This window comes from Pelmatolapia mariae, linkage group LG10_11 (assembly GCF_036321145.2).
Source record: "Pelmatolapia mariae isolate MD_Pm_ZW linkage group LG10_11, Pm_UMD_F_2, whole genome shotgun sequence".
Taxonomy (NCBI): Eukaryota; Metazoa; Chordata; class Actinopteri; order Cichliformes; family Cichlidae; genus Pelmatolapia; species Pelmatolapia mariae.
The window spans coordinates 73,734,812-73,758,074 of record NC_086236.1 but is presented as its reverse complement, the minus strand read 5'-3'; the positions used below and the strand labels follow the sequence as shown (position 1 = coordinate 73,758,074).

The 23,263-nt window shown below is 45.3% G+C and overlaps 2 protein-coding genes across 2 annotated transcripts; both read left to right on the top strand.

Moving 5' to 3' along the window:
• Positions 1 to 214: 214 nt before the first annotated feature.
• On the top strand, positions 215 to 16,552 carry cmtm6 (CKLF-like MARVEL transmembrane domain containing 6). The gene is made up of 5 exons (XM_063488219.1): positions 215 to 325; positions 2,180 to 2,300; positions 10,517 to 10,693; positions 13,878 to 13,976; positions 14,131 to 16,552. The coding sequence occupies exons 2-5, from the start codon at positions 2,187 to 2,189 to the stop codon at positions 14,290 to 14,292; spliced, it is 552 nt and encodes a 183-aa protein (XP_063344289.1). The 5' UTR covers positions 215 to 325; positions 2,180 to 2,186; the 3' UTR covers positions 14,293 to 16,552.
• Positions 16,553 to 19,405: 2,853 nt separating this feature from the next.
• LOC134637972 (sialic acid-binding Ig-like lectin 10) lies at positions 19,406 to 21,713 on the top strand. The gene is made up of 6 exons (XM_063488572.2): positions 19,406 to 19,479; positions 19,659 to 20,033; positions 20,123 to 20,383; positions 20,569 to 20,659; positions 20,931 to 20,995; positions 21,528 to 21,713. The coding sequence occupies exons 1-5, from the start codon at positions 19,428 to 19,430 to the stop codon at positions 20,974 to 20,976; spliced, it is 825 nt and encodes a 274-aa protein (XP_063344642.1). The 5' UTR covers positions 19,406 to 19,427; the 3' UTR covers positions 20,977 to 20,995; positions 21,528 to 21,713.
• Positions 21,714 to 23,263: the final 1,550 nt, after the last annotated feature.

The following is a 23,263-nucleotide window of genomic DNA, read 5'->3' as shown; positions in this document are numbered from 1 at the left end:
ACTTTGTGTTTTATTTTGTAACTTTTCTCTGATTTGACTTTATTTCCTTTTATTGTCACCTTTTTTAAAGATTCATTTCATTCTTGTTTCTTTTCACGTTTCGTGTCACCTTTTCACGCCTTTCTGTCTTATTTTGGTTATTTGAAACTCTTTCCTTGTTACTAGCGTTGAGCACCTTTACTTTGAAAATCTTCCCGGTGTGTTAGGCACGGCAGGGCAGAATGCGGAAGTTTGAGTAATATTAGAGAGGAAGAAGGCTTCGAGTTGAGTCTGAACTTTACAGCTGGAAACTTAATCTTCGTCCTCAGCTGCAGAAAACTGAACGGTGAGTTTGTTTCTGAACATTCGCGTTTTTATCGACTTCAAACTTTATCCTCACTTCCTGTTTTAGTGGTTACGTTACGCAGATTTCAAGCCACCATCAAAAGTCGATACGAAGCCCACAGCGCGTCCGTTTCACGAGGAAGTGCGACGCACGCCAGACTTCATTCAGAATTAGGTCAATTTTATTTTCCAGGGTCGTTTCTGGAGAAAAGCGCTGAAATAAAATGCTCGCAGAATCTTTAAATATTTAGTGACCGAGCCGCTCTTCATCTCGGCAGCAGCCTCTTCGTCTTCGTCGTGTATTTGATCGCGGGCCGTGTAGGCTTAAAAAGTTGGTTTATCACCGAATAATCTGCAGAGTAGGGGCGTGCAGTGTGTTCAGTTTGTCGGGACACTCTTTAACTGGACCTGTAGCTGTCTATAATCACAAACTCGCTCATTATCAGCATTTCTCATTACAGTTCAGTGTTGTGGTTCAAATATGGCCGGCTGGCTAATGGCTTCGTAAACTGCTCTTATCACACCTGAGCTGTGCTCACCTGCCCCGATCGCTTTCGCTTTCACTACTGTGAAAATGAGAAATTGATCTGAAATGTCCCCACAGCTCCACGGAGAAGCTCCACGGAGGCTGAAGTGCGGACGGACGCGTGCAGAAATACATTCAGTGACCTTTTAGCGCTTTTCACTTCATTTGTACTGCGTGACGTCATGTCGACCTTATTGCTGTTTATGAAGACAAACGAGCCTGACGCCATATTTAGAGCTGAGCTTTTTTTCTTTCACTGTTTGTTTTTTAAGGTGGACTTTAATGTTTCGGCTGCTCTGAAGCAGCGATTTCCCTTCGTTGGACATAAATACATTAAATCTGTCCTTAAATCCAAATCACAGCCACCATCATTTCTCTGTGACTGCTTTAGTTTTCTGCTCAGCAGCTTTAACTTCATTCAGCGTTTTAAAAACCTGTAATCCCACCTGCTGTTTAGGAGCAGCTGGGTATTATTATTATTACTATTATTATTATTAAACAGATGAATAAAGGTTGTTGGTGTGATTTTAAACGTGGTCACGTGGTTCCTGTGGAAGTGGGCGAGCATTTGAGATATTATAAAATGACTTCGTCTCCCGTTGAATGTGACGTAAAACAGGATTCAGTGACGTGTGTCCCTAAACGTGAGCTTTGACCCCAGACCCCCTGAATAGGCGGACTGTGTGCTGGTGCTGTTTCCGGTTCTCCTCCTTTGTGAACTTTGAGGCTGCTGCAGAGATGAAGTCTGCTGCTGCTCTGATGGTGGGACGAGCTTTAATAACGCTGCTGTCCTGAGAGCTGGCAGATCTCAGGCCTGCAAATACAAAGCGAGGTTAACGGGTTAGCGAGCTTAAAGCCACAGTTTTCAGTCCTCTTTTCATCATCACCATGGTAACTGATGCTGAGCACGCCTGACTTGAAGTGTGTTTAAAAAAGCCACGTCTGGATTCTTTAACAGTTTTTGTGCTGAAGGAATTTTTTATGTATGAAACCTGCTGAGCTGGAACTTAGCGACTCCGCTGAATAAAGCCCAGCTGTAGGAACACCAGCGTTGAACGTAACCTGCCCTAGAGCAGGTTGGGGCAGCAGCATATGTTGCCATGGTGATGTATCTTTGCGGTTATCCTTTCAGGTCTACCTGACAGTCCAGGTAAACCTGAAGTTTCCTCTAAGCCGCAGGTCCTGCCTCGTGCTGCCGGCCTCTGGTGTGAGATTCGAGTGACATTTATGGCTCTGAAATATTAGTGCTGCAGGTTTTTGTCCCTTTTAGAGCAGAAACCATGAGTGTGTGGTGTTTGTGATCTGATGCGTCTCTGTTCTCCCTCTCAGCTCCATCATGGCTGAAGCAGTTTATACTCCCACCACGACCCCAAACCCCGGAAAGAGTTTCTGCCTGATCCCCTCAGACCTCCTGGACAGAAACCGCTTTATCCTAAAAGTTGTTGAAGTGGTGAGTTCAAAGATGCTCATGTGACTCTTCATTAGCCAATGAGATGCTTTCGTTTAGTCCATCCACACTTACAAGGAGCACCAGGAGCATTCACTCACACCTGCAAACACACAAACTGTGTGAAACCTTCAGGGTTTCCTCATCGTCTCAGCTCATTGGCTGAAACTGAAATGGCCAAAACTTAAACGTGTGTTTGCAGGTGTGTCGTAAAAGTCTGAGTCTGCTGAAATTAAGCTTCATTGTTTTCACTTCTTTACTTGTTTGGATTACACTGAGCTGCTCTATGAGCTGACACTGACATCAGTGTCCTCTGTGTGCTGCACGTCTGCAGACTTTCAATTAAAACTGTTCAAGTAAAATATTCAGTTAAAAAAAAAATCATGACCTTCCTCAGATTTAAAATTAAATAATTAAAAGTTGTTTTTATTTTAAATCAATGATACTTAGTTGGAATAAGAAATATAGAGATTGGGGTTATTTAAACATTAATGTTGGTAAATGATTAAATCGTCCTTCAGAATAAGTTTCAGATATTTGTTGCTCGCTCTCAGGCTCTGGCCCGACCTGCACGCGCTCTTTAAACTTCCTTTAACAGCGAGGATCGCGCCCCTGCAGGAAGACGGGCCGACGCCGGGCCCTTCCTGTGGAGAGGTGCCCAGTTTCCTGTCCGGTGTGGTGAACAGTAGCTCAGTCTGAAAGCTGTGACAGAAAAGCAGGTTTCTGATGCTTCAGAGAGGAAAGATTCATTATTTAGCTGCTGAAACTGTGATTGTGTTTGACATGTTGCTGAAACTTTGCCTCAGATGTCTTAAAAGACTCTTTGTCTCTGCTCCCTCACCTCTGACTCTCTGCTGTGGGTCTGATGTTTCCACTGTGCAGGAAAACAATGCAGCGGCTGCTGCTGCTGCTCTGTGACTTCCATGAATTATGCACATGTGCAGTGATCCTCAGTCAGAGTCAAACACTCAGGTTCTCCTGCAGCTCAGTGTTGGTGAAACAGAGTTCAGCTCTTTACATGTCAGAGCTACAGAAGGAGTAGCAGTGAAGAAACGCACATGCAAACCCACAGGGCCTGCAGATCATAACAGTACAGCCCAGAGAAAAGTCACCACTGACCATCTGCAGGCTGGACCGTATAAAACAACCTGAAGCGACGAGTGATGTCTTGGTGGCCAAGCCCAGCTGTGTAGCTGACAGGATCTATTCTAGTTTCAGCTCATTTCAGGGTCGTTACTGTGGAAACCCCCCAAAAACCGAAAGCGACCGGCTGCAGAGTCGATCCTCTGCGAGTCTCTGCAGGCTCATGGCCCTCAGCTGACTGACAGGAAACACTGTGAGCGTGAGAAATGGTGACAGGAATCCAGAACTGGTTCCAAATTACACAGTCTGCACTCATCACCGGTCTGTTAACGATGATGACGACTTGTTTGCTGCTTTTAAAAAAAAGACTTGTAACTCTGTGAGCATTTGTACACCTGAGTTGGATCCATGCAGGTAAGGTGATGCTGTAATGTCCCGGCAGACTTTTTTAAACATGCTAAAATAGGCGAGGAGTGATGAAGGTAACCAACAATAATATCATCGCTGTGGACAAATCCTCCTGGACCGAGACCAAAACAACTCTGCGCACCTGAGCGCTGCTTTCAGGATTAAACCAGGTGGACTTGTGCTTTCACCTCAGTTTGTTTAGCATGTGCAGCACGCTCCTCACACGGCCTCCCTTCAGGCTGCTCAGCACAGGAAATGCCTCCGCAGTTTGTGGTGCGTTCACAGTCCACTGCCAGTAATCAGACAGGAAGCTGCTCCACTCTCCTGCAGATCTGTTTGAAACGGGGTTTGCAGCTGGAACCAGATGTTTAACGGAGGCCTGAACAGAGCTGATGTGTCTTAGTTTGATCTCACGAAGTGCTGACCTGCCCGTGTTTAATAACTCCAAAGGAAGGATCTGTCATCGGCGTAGTCTTGTTTCATGAAGGATCCCCTCGCTCTTAGTCTGAAAGATCGGTTGCTGCTAACTAACTCCCCCAAGCACATCCTGTCCCGTGTTTCCGCCTCTGATCCAGTTCACGTTGTGATGGTTTTTGACATCTCTTCAGTCTCTTGTGCTTCAGTCACACGTATTGCAGCAGCCGGTGGTGGACGGCAGCACCCCCACCGTCCTGGGGGACTAGCAGACTAGCAGACAACAACAAGAGTTGCTGATTATTTGCTCATCTATTTGGTACGAAGTACTTCAGAAACAAAACATTTGCAGAGCAGAATTACGCATGCGCCTGTGTACATGTATGTAATGATGTTTACAGCGGTGATATTACCACAGCAACACTGGAGGACATGAAGCTGGATCTGAAAACCCTGGTGGTGCCGCCTCTTTCACAGTTTGGCTGCGCGCTCTTTACAGATGAAGAGTCGTCTGAGCTAGAGCAGGGCGATATGACCAAAGATATTTATCACGATATACGTTTGAAAATTTGCGATAACGATATAACTGACGATATATTTGACACTAGACGAAATACTTTACAACTCCACAACTTTGATGGTTTTTTTGCACTAATAATGTATTTTCACTTAAACAAGCAGCTGTTTTTTATGTGCATTAAAGTTATATAAAGATTTAACAGTGAAAATGCAAATTCCTTGCTGACAGTTTAACCAAAAGGCATTTCCAGTAAAAACTGGCCGACATATCCTCAGCATAACCATGTATAATATCCACAAAACTTAAAAAGAGGTTATACACACACAATACGGTAATATTATGTTGTAGCACAGTACGTATCACTCCGCGAGGCTCCTGCCTACGATAGCCGTAATGCTCCGACAATCCATCAAGCGGTGCGGCTTCGTAGCTTAGCAAAGTCGTATTAAAACATTTGACAGATTTTCGAGCGCCGTGTAGCACATAAAATCGTTTCGAGGTCAGTAAACACAACCAGAATTCATACATAAGGCGCACGGGATTATAAGGGCACTGTGAATTTTCAGAAAAATCAAAGGATTGATTTTAAGTTTGCCGTGTTTTCCAAAAAACACGGTAATAACGACGGCCCGCTAGCATGCTCTACCAAAAATAGTGCTTTGATGTGTATCTGACGGACGAAAGCTAAACCAGTTCCACACCACTGAAGTTGCAGCATTTTTACAAACCAGTTCTGGTTCATCCGTTTCATTCAACGATCCGCTTTCACCCTCCTCATTCTCCGTCGCCACCATGCTTTTTCCGCCATGTGTGTATGAAAACAAAGGCACTGCGCATGCGCGTTTTACCCATATTCTATCGCTGCCTAACATTATACCGGTATTACCGTGAACGGTATGATACGGCCCAGCCCTAGTCTGAACCAACAGCAACACACAACCTGCTGCTGAAGTCAGACGCTCTTAGATAAACCGTGTTACCGCCACGCACCGAACAACTGCACGGAAACACTCACGGCGTGAAACGTGCTGACATCTGTGAGTGTCGGGTTTATGTCATGGTTCCAAAAACAAGAAGCGAAATCTGTGTCAGCTGCTTTTAAGCTGAATTTTTAAAAGCATCCCTGCATCAGTGAATGAAGCAGATATTCATACACACAGCAAAACAAATGTCATGTTCCTGTCCATTTTAGTAGGGGGCGGCGACTATCCCATCTGGCGTTGTACTCGCACAGGTGGGAAACACATTTATATGTATGACTTGAATCCTTTTGTGTCCTGACCTGTGTGCACCGGAGTGAGGATGTTTTTATTGCTCTCAGAGCTGCATGGCAACCACTGGTTGCTAGGGAAAATTGTATATCTGTTGCTTTTGTGCAGCGATATGGCAAAAGTTACCGACAGTTTCACTGCGAGCAGTTAGCGAGTGTTTGGAGACACGTCTGCGATCTGTTCAGGACCAGAGCACTCACTCTGGTGCAGCGCTCTCTCTACATCTGACCTCTGACCTCCAGCAGCCAGTCGGGGAACGTGCCGTGCTGTCTGCAGGGGCATGAGGAAGCGCGTGTCAACATGCTGCTGTATGTACCACACGTGTGCAGGTGCAATGCATCAGTGCGATGATGATGATTCGTTAGCCGTGCTCCATTGTGCGAGGGAACCAGTCGGTGTGTTTGTGTGTGACCTCTCTGTGACTGGATCTTCCTCATCCAGCAGCTCTTCAGGAAGCTGCAGAACGGGAAGCGAAAGTATTGCGGAGCGGTCAGTTTGGCTGTCGTTAGCAGATCTCAGAGCTGCTGTTGCAACAGCTCAGTGAGGTGTTCGGTGGGAGGACGACGCCTGCATCCGGCCCCGGGAGTCTGGATGGAGCTGGCGCGGGTGGCTGCTGGGCAGAAAGAGGATGTGCGGTCAGATCTTTGTGAAACCTTCCTGCAAAATAAACTGAAACTCTGAAACAACTGAAAGCCACAGACTGAAGGAGGCCCAGGTTAATGTTTTTCCATGTGGGCTCCACCAGAGCAGCTTTGCATGAGTCACAGCTCAAAATAATCCATGTTTATGTCCATACTCAGCCTCTGTCCATCTAAACTTCTGATTGGCTGCCCCTCATAACTACAGGTTTGAAAACCAGCACGTAGCATTGCATTACACTTAACCCCAGTCACCACATGCATGTGCAGTCTGCCTCCAGCCTGTTCATCCACAGAGGTGTAGTTACAACAGCTGATCGTTTGGGTGGATGTAGGCATTAGATGTGTAAATGTCTGAAGATGACTGCAGGCAGAGGACGCTGTGTTCCTGTTCCCTTCAGCTGGGAGAGATTCGAACAATCGCTGACATTAATCAGTTTTTTGCATAAATCCTATAAATCGTTTAGATGATCCTCATGTTTTAATCATGTTAGAAAAAATATAATAACCTGTGAAAGTTGCTGCGCAGATTCATGAGAATCGCTAACAAGCACACACGTGCGCCTCCTGGTGGTCTGAAGGTTAAAGCATCGTGTTTGCTGTTGTCCAGCTTCAATCCCTGCCTCTCCAGGTGCTTTCACAATAAAAGCTTTCTATTGTCTCAGTGGCAAATTGTTTATTGTGAAGCAGACAGGAAGTACTGAGTGAGTTTTTAACAGCAGCTTCACTGTAGACTCGTGCGGGGATTCCCACTGTGACTTGCTGTTGTGTGAGTTTAACCCCAGTGTGATACGTCAGCTGATTCGCACCGGGTCACGTCTCACCTGTCCGTGCTGAACAGGAAGTCTTTCGGGGTGATTTCAGGGTGTGCACGCTGGCCTGTGTACATCTGTCAGGTTTCTAAAATCCAGCGTTTCACGAGTGACGCATTTTTATTTTGTGGGAAATGGGACGGCTTCTTTGAGAAGAGTCAGAACTTTCAGTGTTTTCATTACTGCAACACCATCAGACTTCTGCTTTTACAGCAAGATGAAAGGAAAAGAAGAGCTGCTGTGTTTCACACGAGCGACCGCAGAGGCGCAGCCGGGTGTCGATGGAGTTTACTGCAGCGCTGTTTAAAGCGTTCATAAAAGAGGGCCATAAAGAACAAAACACGTCTAAGACACTGAAAGGATCTGGACTTGTTGTAGTGAAGCTTAGTGGAGCGTAAAGCTCTGATTTAAATGAGCGCAGGTGTTCACGAGCAAAGACACTAAAAGCTGCTTCACATTTTAACCCGTTAAAGCGTAATAGGAGGGACCATCAAAGTGACCTGAGCAGTTTGTCATATTTCAGGGTCATTGTGGAACAAAATGACTCTGTGTGCATCACAATTCAGTGAGTGCAGCTCATTGGAAAAAAACGGTTTCACCGCAGGCCTCAAATCAGAGCAAACTTCGACTTTCTGTTCCAGGTGACCTCAATTTCATCCACAGTTTCCAACCCTAAGACCTCAGATTTATTTTTGAGGTTGTACATCGGAGGTGAGACGAAGCTGTCAGCGTGGAGTTCCACATTACCGCCCCGGGGCGAGAGCGTTTTCGCCCGCCTCTTTGTGTTCCCTAAAATAAACCAGCTTGGACACGATGGAGGAGATCCAGCACCAGTGACTGACACACGGTGGAGGTCTTCTACAGAGTGACATAAAAACAGCAGAGGTGCACGAGAAGGTTTTTGATTTCCACGTTGCACCTACAGCTGTGTTTCTGATTTGACTTGGAGATTAATGTTAACAGCACGGGGGCAGCAGCCTGACTGATGACAGTGATGGTGGAATTCAATCTTTGCATATTTATGTTGGTATAGTTCATATAGTGGGGAAGTGAGAGCAGATGACTCAGCACGTGCAGGATGTTAATGATGGGCACAAACACAGTGGCAGTTTTTACAGAAACACTCAGATTCTCTCACGTCTCGTGTTTTCTGCTCCTAGAATGAAGAAATATGCGTCCCTAAAAATGTTCTGGTGGTACAGAACAGTGTCAGAACATGTAATCAGATTACTGAAGGAGAATGAGTCATGTCGGTGTTTCTGACTGAAGGATAAAAGTATCGGCGCCGCTCTCGGCCCGCTGACGTCAGGCGGTCTGCTGTTAGCTCTGTGGTTCTGGGTTTGTCTGAAGAAAAGCACAAAGCCTTTTTATAACCTAAGGCTCACTTTAACATGGAATATTCCTACAGTTAAACTCGCCGCTGTAACGGAGACAGAGCCTGGCGTTCGGTTTAACCACGAGGACAAACACTCGACAGTGAGAGGAAAGTATCCCTGCACACGTGCACGGCTGTTTAAAGCACAGACTCAGACACAGTTCATATTTAAATGTGTTTGTTCCTCCTGGTTCCTGATGATCCCGACTTTGGTTCCTGGTGCTTATCTGTTGGCGTGAGGATCTCCTGGGTCTGGACGAGCGGCGACTCTACTCTGAGCTCTGTCTTTATGCTCATTTTGCAGCTTTACTCGTGATTTTATTCTTTTAGTAACTACCTCATGACCACGGGTGAGCGTTGGAACGTAGACGTGCTCTCAGTCATCTCACGTCCCACCTTCCAACCACCGTGAGCTCAGAGGGAGGGCTCTGCAGAGAGACGTGGCCTCAGGCCTGACGCTGCCGTCTCTCGTCCCAGCTGCTCCACACTCGGCTACAAACCCGGAGGTCGTGGTGTGAAGAAGCCGACGGGACGGCATCACCTGCAGAAAGGAGGTGTGCAGGTCTGACACGTTCCTCGAACGTTTCACAGGGAGGAAATCTGGCAGCTTGGACTTTCTCGAGAGTGCAATCGACACATCATCGTGTGTCTGGACCAATCAGAGCACACTAGTGTCCTTTCTTAAAGTTTCTGTCCTGATAAGTGGTCAGAGAGTTGGTGTGGTCCTGACTACCTCCTTCAGCAGTTACAGGAAGCTCCACATCAGCCGTCCTCCTGCACTGCACTGCTCTGAGTCATTTAAAGGTCAGTTTACATTCACAACACCAGTATTTCTTTTTATAAAAACTGCTGAGAGCAGATGTGCTCAGGGCGTCCCTGCGACGGCTGCTGGTGTGGAGCAGCCGCTGTTGTTGCCGCCCACACAGATCTGAGCGGTCGGAGCGGTTCGACCACAACTTCTAATGAAACGCAGCAGAGCTGGCGCCTTTGTGTTGTCACGCCGGCCTGAAACTGCCAGCAGCTGCTCAGACTGGAAAGAGACGTCACGTTTCATCAAATAAGCTGGCATCGTCTCAGATAAGAGGACGAAAAGATGAATACACGAGGCAGCAGCTGACAGAGGCTGAAGGTCTCAGTTTCCTACAGGAAGAGGAAGTGGTGACTGTCGGGTCAGTTTCTCCCCGTGTGTCGTAGCGTTCGATGCCGGGAGCAGACAAGTGAAACAAAAGATTTTATGCAATTATTTCTTCATAATCATCAAAATGACAAAATATGAGAATAATCATTATTGTTATCATTGTTCGTGCTTTAACGCAGGGATGTCAAACTGCAGCCCACTTTGATCCTGAGTGGGCCGGTCCACTGAAACTACACGTTTTATTGTAAGACTCAGGTTTGACTTGATGAACCTGCACATCCATAGATGATATTTTTCTTCAACTAGTAAAAGACGCATCACGAGAATCTCTGCACAGCACTGTCCCGAGTAAGTGGGCAGCCGTGGTTTCACAGGCTGTGACAGATTCACAGTAGTGTTCACAGGTCGGTCTCTGCTTTAGGAGAACATCTCGCTTTAACACGCCGACTGTTTGATGTATGAAGCCAACAGGAGTGGTCCCAGGAGCGATCCCTGAGGCACACCCTGACTCATATTTCTTTTCTATGCTCACCTGTGCTGACTTCCTGTTTCTCCCTCAGGCGCTGTCCTTCATTGCCTTCGTCCTGGAGGAGACGGTGGACAGCTGCTTCACCTGCTCTCCTCTCTACTTCTTTGAGTTCGTCAGCTGCACGGCCTTCCTCTTCACCCTGCTGCTGCTCGTCCTCCTTTCCACTAAGCTGCACGAAAAAATTCACATCGAGGCCTGGCCCACTGTGGTAAGAACCTGGAGATCACGTTTCAGTCACTCTTCTCCGCTCGCGTGAGGAGAGTCGGACGTTCAGATGAACGCTCCGGCTGCAGGTTAGCTTAGCATTAAGGCTGGAAACAGCTGGCCTCACTCAAGATAATTCAAAGTGAAATTAAAAATAACAAAGGAAGAGAAAATAATGTATTGGAAAGGTCACTGAGCTTTGAGTGTTAAACAGTCTCTGAATCTGAACAGAGTTCATGTCTGGCTTTATTTAGAGTCACTTCCTCTTTCAGAGCACATTTTTATCTTTGGTGGTCTTTGTTCAAGCCCACTTCAAACTACAATAACGACCTGACCGGCAGTCATTAGAGGAGCAGGTCGCTACATACATGTTCAAAGTAACCCGAGTTTGGCTTCCACAGTCACAGATCGTGAGTGTAAACCCGAGTCGGCCCAGCACTCGTTCATGTTGTCGGAGCATCTGTCCAGAGAGTGCTGAGCTGGCTTTAACCCAGCAACACATGATGCTCGTGGTCCGTATTATTCATAATCCAGTCCTTTGACTTCACTTTACGCATTTAATTTTGCATCGTTTTGAATTTCTGGACAGATGAGGAACTTTTTGTTACTATTTTTAACCTTTACTTGACTAAAAAAAACTGTCTTTGCATTGGTTCACTGAGCTGCAGCATCAGAGCAGCGTGCTTTCTGTCTGTGATGTCAGTAACTCTGAGGGAGTCGGGTACTCGTGTGAGTACTCGAGTAAAATCAGTGTGAGGAGGATGCGTGGCGGTGCCGTTTGTCCCGGCTATCCTCCTGTGAGCTCCGCTGTCGTCTCGCACCAAAATGAAAACAGACGGTTTATTTTAGTCTCTCACTGATGACACTTCCAGACGATGTTTCCCGCTCAGTCTTTCATCTTACAGCGTGGGTGCAGTGAAACTCGAAAACGAGAAGCGGACGATTTTCTTTTTGCAAATTCAGACTCAGCAGGTGGAAAACGTTTGCATGTGGAGCTGCGAGTGCACCAGCTGTTCTCAAAACTAATGAAGGTGCCAGCTTCGATCGAGCCCTCGCCCTCCCCTTTAGAGTGGTGCCTCTCTGATTGGCTGAGCACAAACCAGGCCGCCCCCACCTTATGATGGGATTTAAAGTTGGCCAGTCAAACGACACCTCCCTGTTAAATCATTCACGTGGAAATGAGCCACCTAAATAAAGATGCTCAAAAATAACTTCAGATTAAAGTAATTAAAGCGTTCCCTCATTTTCACGTCCACGTGGAAAAAACCTGCTCTGAACTTTGAACCAGGAAAGCGTGGGATTGGATGCGAGGGGGGGGAGGGGTCAGAGCATCAAGAGTTTGGTCCAGTAAAGTTGGCGTGAGTTCACGGCTGGTATCTGCAGCCGTTTAAAGGCTGATCGTTGAGAAATGGTGGAGCAGCTTCGGCGTTTTGGTGTCAGCCTTAACTCTACTGCCAGAGACGCTGCTTCCTCTGCTTTCCAGAGGAAAAGTTTAAAAGTCGTGCAGGTTAGCGTGGACAGGAAACCGGAAGCTGAAGGCCGAGCCTTTCCGCTGCACTGATTTTCAGCGGCGCTCTCTTTCCACCGGAGGCCTCAGCTCCACCTTGGTGTGTGGAAACACTTTTATTTTGGGATACCTGCCTGAAATAAAAAGAGGAACAGGACACCGACCGCAGCGCGCTGCTCTCATAACACCAGTGTCTGCTCAGACGGCTGACGAGCCACAGAGTTCTTCTTCATCGTAGCCAATAAAGAGAAACCTCAACATGAGTCTGCCCACAAAGAAACACCAGACAGGAACAGCAGCAGCTGAACTTTCACAATAAGAGCACATTGTCACAGGGAAGTTTGATGAGAGCCATTTGAAGCCCACACTTCCACAGTCAGTGATCAGAGGTGACCTGTTCCCATCTGTTTTATTCCTGCTGCTTATGAGGGGCAGCCAATCAGGAGAAAGTTGTCTTAGAGGGAGGAAGAACTCTAATGGTGGTCCGAGTGTGTCTGTTTTCTCTGTGTGGTCTTTGTAGTTTAAATGAAACTGAACAAAAGAACAGAGGAGCTGAAAAAACAGTCGATATGAGAGAAGCGCAGAGGCTGAACTTGAGATCGGACTCTGGCGCAGCCGCCATGATGTCACCCAAAGGTTTCAGGCTTCACATCTTAACGCAAGCATTTTAGCCACCGCCTCGCCGTCAGCGTTGGCTTCCTGTTTAGCACTCAGGCCTAAAAGGCTGATGGCGTCGCCCTGCTGTCAGGCAGCGTGGACGCCAACGATTGTGACTGTGACAACGTGAGAACGAGGTAATGTAAGATTGTCACAGTCGCTCCACAGACGCATCGACTCAAAGTGTTGGACGAGTTTGAATCTCAGTGATCGGGAACGTTTGTGAACATCACCTCTCACATCGGTACCACAGCGAGTGCCCACCAGCTGTGGTGTGTTTAAATACGAGACGAGTACGAGCGGTCCAGCCTCGTTAGACTTATTCATTCCCACTAAACGATGAATTAAAACGAGATACGGCCCCAAACTCAAAGCGTGAACCGCACCGTATCTGCAGACACGCCTTACACCCGCAACAAGTCACACAAAGTCTGAAGTCTGAACTTGGTTTTATCGCAGCTACAACTTTAAAGACGTCCCAGAGTGAAACTGTGAGGCTGGAAACAATCGAAATGAACTAATGAAGATTCTTGGACTGTAAAAAGCTGCTTTTCCTCATTTGCCTCCTGCAGCTGTGCAGCCTTCACAGCTGGAACACACACACACACACACACACACACACTGTGGCTGAAAACCAGTAAAAGCAGCTGTCATATAACTGTGTGATGCTGCCACCTACAGTCTGCAGACTGAACTGCACTCAGTCAGAGCGTCAGAACTCAGATGGATCAAAGCAGGAAAAACATTTTAACACACGTTTATTCCGAGACTGTTGTTGGATTGTAGCTCTTTATTAATAAGTGTAGCGAGGCCGTGAACGGTGAGTCGAGGGTTCAGCATGCTGCAAAAATCCAGACTGAAGGCTCAAAATGAAGCGTGTGGCTGTTTTACGTCACGCTGCAGCGCCTCCAGTTTGAGAAAAGTCCACCTTTATTGTTTTATTGATCCGGTCAGATTGAGGGCGGCGACTCGGAGACTGTCGGAGGCGCTCGTCTCACCTTCTTCTTCTTCTTCTCTTTTACAGGACTTGATTTACACCGGGGTCATCGCTGTGCTGCTCTTCATCTCCTCCTGCGTCTTCGCCGCAGACCGCGGCCCTTTGGTTCAGGCGACCGTTGCTGTGGTGAGAAAACGTCCTCGGACTCACACTACCCTCCTTTCCTACCTCCTGAATCTTCCTTTTCCTTTCCTTCTATACCTCCTTCTTTCCTTCCTGGCTGACAGTGTGTGTTATCAGGTCACCTACAGCAGCGCTCTTCTTCTTCTCTGTCATCCAGGTCTTTGGCTTCTTGGCGACTGGGGCGTTTTTCATTGACGTCGGCCTGATGGTGAAGAGCAAGGGGCTTCCCTTCCTAAACAAAGACAAGAAGCAGGAGCACACTAACGGCATCCCGACGCCGGCAGAGGAGGAAAGACTCAAAGACAACGAGACAGTTTAAGCGTCTTTCTGCTCATACGCGTGAGGTCGCTCATTACTTTTCCCAATATTCCTCTAACATGATGGTGAAGGGGCGGAGCTTCCAATGCTGACCTTGCGTCCATTTTTTTCTTTGTAAATCCGGTTTGTAGTTCTTTTCCCAGCGCTGAAGGCGCTCTGTTCAGAAATCATCACCCTGTCGCTGTGCAGAGCGCCGAAAACGAGAGACACTAAAACCATCGAACCACTAAATCTTCTGCTGTAGTTTCGATTGTAGGATTTATTTTTACGCAGTTTGTGATAAACGCTTTGCTTTATCGTCCTGTTGTCATAGAAATAATCAGATGGACGAGAAGGAATCACAGAAGTGTTTTTGAAGGCGTCGGCACCTCCGATTGGTCCGAGTCTCTCCAGCAGAATCCTGATTTTAAAATATATTCTCCTTTTAATTTGAATGAAATGTTGCACACTTTTACCTCCTCAGACCAAGGAAAATATTCCTGATTGTTGAAGTACCAACTGTGTCCCTGAACGCCTCACGATGCTGAGGTTGAGACTGAGAGCGTGTTAAAGTCGATTATTCATCAGCCTTACTCGTGTTGCAATGACTCCGAGTGTCCAGCAGGGGGAGACGTCTGCTCATCAACCATCCAGGGGCCGTTTCATAAACGCTCGTTTAGTTGATGCAGACGAGTTAGTTATTTCACGTTTTTTATCCGGACACTGTGGAAATACGGTCCTTTGCCAAACGTGCCTTAGTCCTCCTTAAATTTCTCCCTGTGGACCAGTCAGGTTTATCCATAGCCTGTATCTAAAAGATGGACCTAGCTGCTGTGACATCACCTGTTGGTTGGTGATGAACGCTTTTTTTGAACGCTTTCACGTGAAACGAGCGACAGACTTTGTTTTCCTACCAGAGTCGTCGCCCCCTGCTGGACATTACAGAGCATTAGCTTTCAGGTCTTTTAATGTTTTGTGTCACTCTTGACATCATTTTAAAAGTGAAATTGTGCCTTTTTTTTAAACATACTTTTTTACTTCCTGTCTGTGTTTGATATCTTTGATGCCGTGTGGTCAAATATGAATATCGGGGGTAATTTAGCAAAATCAGCTCAGTTTTTAATGATCTCTTTTAATGCTTTTATTAACTGTTATCACTAATTATTGCCTTGATGTTGGGCTCAAGCTCATCAGCTTAAATCATAGTGACTCTTGGGGATTCTAATCGCTGACGTGTGAATGTGTTAAAATGTAACAATGAAAGGGTGAATATCAAAGTGTTTGTTTGAGGTTTTCTTCCGTCTTTACTCTGCTGTTGGCGGCTGAAGCTGATGTAGCTGCAGGTGTGTGAGGGCGTCGTGGAGGGGAGGCCTCCGCAGCCGGCAGCATCGTTAAAAAGAGTAACATTAGAGAACTTGAAAATGATGCTGCGTGCCTACAAATGATTTAACATTGGAACGTAAGAGGAATCGAGCTCTTTGAGTGAGCAGGAATTCTCCTTTTCTTCCTGTTAAAAGCAAGTTTTTCCTCCCGTCTGTCACTCGCTGATGGGTTTTCTCTCCAGCACTGTCGGGCACCTCTGTCGTTGTAAATGTGTTCGTGGTTCAGTAATCCTCCGTCCCCCCCCACACCCACACACACCCACTCAAACTTCACTAAAGTCACATCAAACTCTAAATTTTATGCCCAGCAAATGAAGCGGACTGCAGTTTAAAGGCAAACACCCATCTATTCTTGTTTGGGGGTTTTTTTACTACAAATTTAATATTTTTAAATGTTTAATTATAAAAAGTGTTTTTTTTTTTTCTTTATTTCTGAGGTCTCATATTTTTTATCTTGTTTTTGTTTTTTTAAATTGCGTCCATTTCTCCAAAGTCTCAGGAAATAAAAAGTCACGTTAAACATGAAAATGAAATCAGTGAGAAGTTTGAAATTCAGAAACATTTGAGAGAACATGAAGCAGCAGACTAATAAAGGACGGGTTTTTATACAAACTTTTCTACATTTGTAAAAATGAAAAACACTTTATGATGACGAGAACATTTGTTAGTAATCAGAGTACACTGGAACACTTCCGTGTGTGTCGAACAATCCAGAAATCTGAAATCATTTCTATTTGGGACCAAGTAAAGTTTATTTTCGAGACAGGAAGCCCGTTTGTTTTGTATATAAGTTTCTCTGATGTTTGTCAGCCTGTGTGTGAACGTACAGTTATGATTTCACTGTCTGTAATAAATTGCTGCAGTTTCTTTCTGTCACGTGATAAAGAGATTTTCAATAAATACACGTGTTCGGTTTCTGTTTTCACCCACATACATGAAAAACTTTTTGGACTGAAGGTGAGTTCTAGAAAAATCTGACCTCATGTTAAAACAGAGAAATGGTGTCAAAGCACCCACAGCTTCAGGAGGGCCTCTGAGGAACTCTTCATTAAAATTACATCAAACTTATGTCCTAATAAATATATTACTCACAATGAGGGAGGAGCTTCAGAGAGGGCGTGGCCATCTGTGAGCCTGTGACCTCCAGTTGGTGGAAGACTGAAGCACAGAGCAAACACCCTGAGCGGTCCCTTGGACCACTGTGAGTAACATCAGACGTGTGCAGTTTAATTCTTCTGTTAAAGTATTTCTGTTAGAATACAGTGGAACCCCGACTTACGAATACCCCGTTTCACAAAAAATTCAAGTTGCAAAGGCACTGAACGGCAATATTTTTGCCCGTGTTACGGCAAAATGCACGAGTAACGAAATCCGCTGGCTCTGATTGGCTGAGCCTACAATGCCCACAATGTCTTCCAAATCATGTGACAACCCCTTGGCTTCCATACTTGCGCTTCGCTGTTCCACTTGAACGACGTGTTGTTGTTCTACTTAGCAGCCTATAGCCTATCGTTCAGCATCGCCTCAGTCAAAACACGCGATGGGTGCTTCGACTTACGAAAATTTTCGAATTACGAAAGACCCTCGGGAACAAATTAATTTTGTAAGTCGGGGTTCCACTGTACTTCTAATTAAGTGCATTAGCCCACTTACAGTGAAAATTGCAAACATCTTGTCCATGACCTGTGTAGTATATTAACACCAAATTGGAAGTGAAAATTACTTAAACCCCAATTTTGAAAACAATATTTTTTTCAAGCTCTGACTTGTATAATGAGTCTGTGTGAAGCTCCTGCTGTGGTCTGGGACACAGTCCTGGAACTCTTTGTCTCCAAAATACACTATTTAATTACCAATGTTGGGCAAGTTATTTTGAAAAAGTAATTAATTATAGTTACTAGTTAATTCTTCAAAAAAGTAACAGAGTTTTGCAAACAACCAAGTTGCAGCTATTTACCTAAAAATGCAGCCAAGGCAGTTTTTATAACCATTTCAAACTATTTACAGAACAATCAGGTGTTCTGCATCAAATATGAGTCACACAAATTATTTGTGTCCACTACAAAGGAGAAAATCACATCCTGATACCTGCAGGCCTGACAGCAGCAGGTGTAGCACTGCTCCTGTTTCCACCTGCAGACAGCGTTTACACTTTAATCTGCATTTGGTGGCTTTGTGGCAGAACTGTGACGTTCAGCAGCCGCCTCATTGCTCTGACGCACAAACTAAAACTGTGTAGGGTAATTTCCAATAAACCAAGTTCACAAAAGGAGTCTATGGCTGACGCATGTTCCTGGTTTCCAAAAGAAATGCTTCCAGTTGCATTATGATTTGAAGACTGTTTATTTATTACAAACTGAGGATGTAACAATGAACTCTTTCCTAAATAAGCATGAAAGTTCCAAAAAATGAGCATTTATCCAGAACTACATGTGCACACGGTCAGAAAACCGTGAGACTCCTAACCCCTCTGTCCATGCTCCTCCCCCTCACACAGGGTTTCATGCTACTATTGCACTTAAATACTTAAAGTGAGAGGTACCCCCTTTTAGGTTCCAATCCCAAAACAGTGACTTAAAATTACTTTATGTAAACACATATATTTTCACATTTATTAATCCTGAAAAGATGACTTATGTAATGAATCTATGAATTATAAAACAAACATGAACTCAATCGTAAATAAAAATATAAAGCAGACGTCTGGCGCTTACAAAAATATCCACAAAACAACACACTAACTACACAGTCCAAACACGCTAAACGTCACAAATCTCTCACATGTAAAAGCTCGCTCTCTCTCACCACCGTCACTCCTCAAATGAATTGTTACGTATTTATTTTAATTTGAATTCAGGTTGGATTTTTTGTGCGCGGCGACCGCGTCAGCAGGTTGCGCATGCGCGCAGCTCAGAGGTAACATTTGTGTTTTCTCTGTTGTCTTTGTTAATGCAGGGTCTTTACCTTACAATATGAGCGCCTCGAGGCAACATTTGTTGTGATTTGGCGCTATGTGAACAAAGCTGAATTGAATCGTGTGACGTTGACTTAGAAAAGAAAGAAATATGTGCAACAAAAAAACCTGTTGCATAAATCAGCCGTGGCAAAAGCCGGAGTGACGAAATTAGAAGAACGATTGCAGCCTGTTGGCAACAAACCGACAGCAATCACATCCTGACTCTCACACGTCACAACCCAGTGTTTCAGCTAACGGAGAGCTGAGGATCCAGCAGACATTCCCAGGAAAGATTCGTGTTGGATAAAATTTCACATCATCAGTGTTCACAGTCTGATGATGGAAAGAGTAGAGGATGGTCCACGTATCACATGTAGGTAAAAATAAGAGTACATTACACATGGTAACAAACATGCACTTTTCAAGCTTTGTCCAATGAAAGATCAGAAACATGGTCAAACTTCCAGGGTACCACAGATCCTTTCACAGTGTGATGCTGATGTTCAGCGTGGTTTTCTTTTTCACCACAGCTCAACAGAAGCATTCAATCTGATGTTTACGGTAAAAAACAGCAGATTGGAGAGGGGGAGGTGAGAGGCACATCAGCAGCATTTTTCCACTGTTTGGTCATTTTGAGGAAATGTTGCGACAAATAGGAAATTTCAATATTTTCTAATAAGAGGTAAAAAAAAATGAGGAAGTTCAGAGCTGACCACAAAGAAATCAAACCCAGTGTGTCAGTCAGTGTCTTCATCAGCACTGCTGCAGTTTGATCGCACGTTTAAAGAAGTCATTCAGTCGGCTCATTAAAACGTGAGGATGGCAGTTTGGGACAAAAACAGTCTGTGGGGGCTCCTGTTCCTGCTGGCAGGTAAGACCTGTTTAACATTTTTATGTGTCTTATTGTAACTGCTTGTGTTTTCACATCAAACCGACTTCTTTCCGTTTCAGAAACTTTGTTTTAGAGCTTCACACACAGCAGTCTGTATTTTCTGTCTCTAAACTGAGTCACTGTGTTTGAATCTCAGCTCTGTGTTTGCTCCTCTTTAGGTGCTGTGGGTCAAACTGTGATCTATCCTTTCACGTCTACCTGTGCTGTCAGAGGATCCACTGTCACCCTCCCCTGCACCTTCACACCTCTGAAGTCTTTCAAAGTGAATCAAACAGAAGTTCCACTAAAGATCGTCAGAGTCCTCTGGTGTCAGAACCACCGGTACTGCTACACTAACACTCCCTCTGTGTATGACAGTAACTCAGCAAACATCAATCCTCGTTATCAATATCTGGGAGACATGAAGACAAACTGCACTTTACAGATCAGAGATGTTCAGCAGGGAGACAACGCAACCTTTCGCTTCAGGATGGAAGCTGATCATCGTGAAGGACATTTCACTAACAAGACAGGAGTGACTGTCAGAGTTGATGGTGAGAGAAAAATGTCCTGATTCTCACACAAATATTAATCTTTAATATTAACGACTGTTTATTCAAACTAATGAACACTTTGATTTTAGATGGGTCTAAAATGAGAATAATCAGCTCCAGTGATGATGAAACGTTGAGCAGAGGTGAAACCGTCACACTGCTCTGTGCTTCAGGCTGCACTTTCCACCAACTGGAGGTCACCTGGTTCAAAGATAACCACGCCCTCTCAGACACTGGCCCCTCCCTCCATCTCAGCCCTTTGACTGCAGAGGACTCTGGGAGCTACACCTGTGCTCTGAAGGCCAACATGGAGACTGTCTCTGAGCCGTACAGCCTGCAGGTGGAGGCAGGTTGGTGTGATCAGTTTCTCTCAGATTTTCCTCTCCGTCAAACAGCTGCATGATGTTAAACCTTTGCTGCGCTGCACTCTTCCCTACAACATGTGTTAACCTGCAGCTCCAGCATCCAGGAGGGAATATATTAGATCTGTGTGGGGTCTGCAGAGCAGCTCAGAAATATCTGATCTTCTTCACAGGAAACCTGGACGAGCTCACAGTCATCCGTCTGGTTCTGTTCAGCGCTCACACGCTGCTCATCGTCACTGTGGCATCAATAATAATCAAAAGGTAATTTCCTCCCACTCACTGTCAGTGGATCCACTGGAACATCAGCTGCAGTGTTCACAGACCAGCACAGTCACATGCACCTGTGTCAGGTGAGTCCAGCTCAGGGCTGAGAGCGTGTGTAAAACAGAGAGATGGGACTCAGGAGTCACCACAGCCAGCAGCTCTGAACGACATGGGTCCTGGAGCTGAACCTGGAATACTCACGTTGTCCTTGGACTTGGATGAGAGCTGACATTCCCACCTCTGACTGTTCTTCTTCCTGTCTGCACAGGACGTGTTGTTTGCAGCACAGGAGCAGGTCAGCAGCAGAAAGCTAAGAGACATCTGGAAGCTCAGGTGAGTCACATGATTATATAAATGATCTGTCAAAGGTATAACGAAGCACACGAGGTCTGTGAATGAGCCTGACTCTAAATCTGGTTCTTCTAGTTTTAAATGAGAAAACATTTTCAAACCTGATGAAACTCTGACCCAGATATTAAGACTGTTGAAGCAGACCTTTACAGGTGTTTACAAAGGTCCCGCCCACCTGTGAAAATCACTTGATATCGCTGAAGAGATTTCTCCCTGCAGGCTGGAGCTGTGTCTCCCCCTTCTGGCAGAGAGAGTAATTACACAAACACTGTCAGTGCTGAGGATGAGAAAAAGCCTCAGCAACGGTCACAGATGGCTTTCTCTGTCAGACTGTAATCCTTCCTCTGAACACTGAGGCTCTTTTTATCTGAATCATCACAAACTGAACTCTGTTTGCATCACTTGTCATGATTTGGAGTTTGAGCCTGTTTATCAGCACCGACCTGTCTGCTGCTGTCTTCTTCTCATCCTCGTTATCTCATCGCTGCTGTTTGAACTCTGCTTCCTGTTGTAGCCTCCAGACGTCACTGAGGAGCCGAGGACCAACGAAGAAGAACGAGGCCAGGCTGTGTGATGGCACCGTCACCTGTAACATGTCTGCTTTATTACCCATAATGCTCACCGTGGCGGTTCAGACTCCACGGTCACACTCTGACCTGTTTTAGGTGGCGTTAAAAATGAGTCCAACACAAGTGCAGCCTGTTCATGATCCGTCTGCAATCAGGGAGTCTTAACCCTTGTGTGGTGTTCGTATTTTTGTTACTCAGCCGGTGTTCATGGGTCTGGTGGACCCGCTAGAGTTTTGGCTTTCCAAATTAACACTATCAAACAATTTTATGTTAAATTACTCAACAGATGTTTACTTCATCCCAATTACAAGCCATATGAACAGCAAACATGGTTATTTTTTTCCCTTTACCTTTGTTAGATCACATTTATGAATTAATGTGCTTCTCGTTTTTTTAATTTTTTTTTATAAAATCTTATAAAAAAATAAATCAGTTATAATCAAGTGGAGTTAGTGGAAAGACACAACACATTTACACTTAAAGCAATATGTTTCACAACTAAATGGGATCAGCTGCTCATCAATGGTGACATTAGGCCCAGGGTTGTAAAACAAGGGGAGGTGGTGCACCCACTGTCCTGATGGCAGCTAGCTTGTCTCTCTGCCGTCGAGCTGGTCTGTCGTCTCGGTTATCAAAACGGATAATCCTGGAAATTTTGTGGAAGTTTTCCAGAGACATTGATGCATGGAAAGATTCTTGCCCGGTTTCTGCATCCCACAGGGATTCTGTGAATTCCCCTTTGGAAAACTCCTGCAAGGATAAGAACCCCAAAGTAGGCCTTTGGGGTTCTTAGATCAATTTGGTCCATCTACTTCCACCTCTCTCCAAAAACACACCTTCCGTCTAGGTTACTGCAATCCAGAATAATTTTCTGGATGGAATCTAGGATGAAAAGCTCAAATGAAGACTTGATGTCCTGCACATGAGTAACTGTCAGCCGTGTTGGCCCTGGCTTATCACAGTAGCAGCTCTGCAGGCTGGCTCATTTCTTGGGTAAGAAGACCATTCAATTTCACCATTTATTGGCATCCATATTTCTTCACCTGCTGTCTGGTGGGCTTGTTCTGGTCCTGGAGCTGGCTGCTGATGGGGTACTCGTCTTCATTTTTTTACTAAATGGTGCTCAACCTCATCCTCTTCTTCAAAGTCACTGTCAGACTCTGAATTTTCAGAAATGTGAAATATTCTGAAACCTCTTTGTCAACATCATGATCCAAAGCTCCTCTCTCTTCCAAAATCAATTGGATGGCCCTCGCAGCACATAATCTTTTGCCATCTTGATCACTTGTGATAAAGAACCACACTGGCAAAGTCTTATTTATAGTATTATGCCCCTAATTTGCAGGTGGGAGAGGGTGTGAGAAAATAAAATTTGGATCCCTCAAGAAAGAGGGTAAAATGTGCGGGAATGTAAGAGGTGTAAGAAGGTTTTGATAGTTGAATTTTCAACAATGTTGCAACTTTGTGCAGGAGCAGGAGGGGAAAAAACACTATCAGCAGCACCAGAAAGAAGGAAGACAGAGTATGGGAACACAGGACCTACACTTTCAACACTTTTATTAGACCTGGGTCCAGTGGACCCGAACACCTTGTATGTAATGTAAATGCGTGGGGGGATGTACAGTATGAGGTCATTGAAAATTAGTTCGGATTTATGTTCTTCACAGAAAATAAGCCAAAG

Bases quoted from the DNA above. Each gene is read 5' to 3' on its own strand.
- LOC134637972 (XM_063488572.2), top strand. From the start codon at position 19,428: ATGGCAGTTTGGGACAAAAACAGTCTGTGGGGGCTCCTGTTCCTGCTG. The intron at 19,480-19,658 runs GTAAGACCTGTT...GCTCCTCTTTAG, and splicing joins GCTCCTGTTCCTGCTGGCAG to GTGCTGTGGGTCAAACTGTG. The intron at 20,384-20,568 runs GTTGGTGTGATC...TCTTCTTCACAG, and splicing joins CAGCCTGCAGGTGGAGGCAG to GAAACCTGGACGAGCTCACA.
- cmtm6 (XM_063488219.1), top strand. From the start codon at position 2,187: ATGGCTGAAGCAGTTTATACTCCCACCACGACCCCAAACCCCGGAAAG. The intron at 10,694-13,877 runs GTAAGAACCTGG...TCTCTTTTACAG, and splicing joins TCGAGGCCTGGCCCACTGTG to GACTTGATTTACACCGGGGT. The intron at 13,977-14,130 runs GTGAGAAAACGT...TCTGTCATCCAG, and splicing joins TTCAGGCGACCGTTGCTGTG to GTCTTTGGCTTCTTGGCGAC.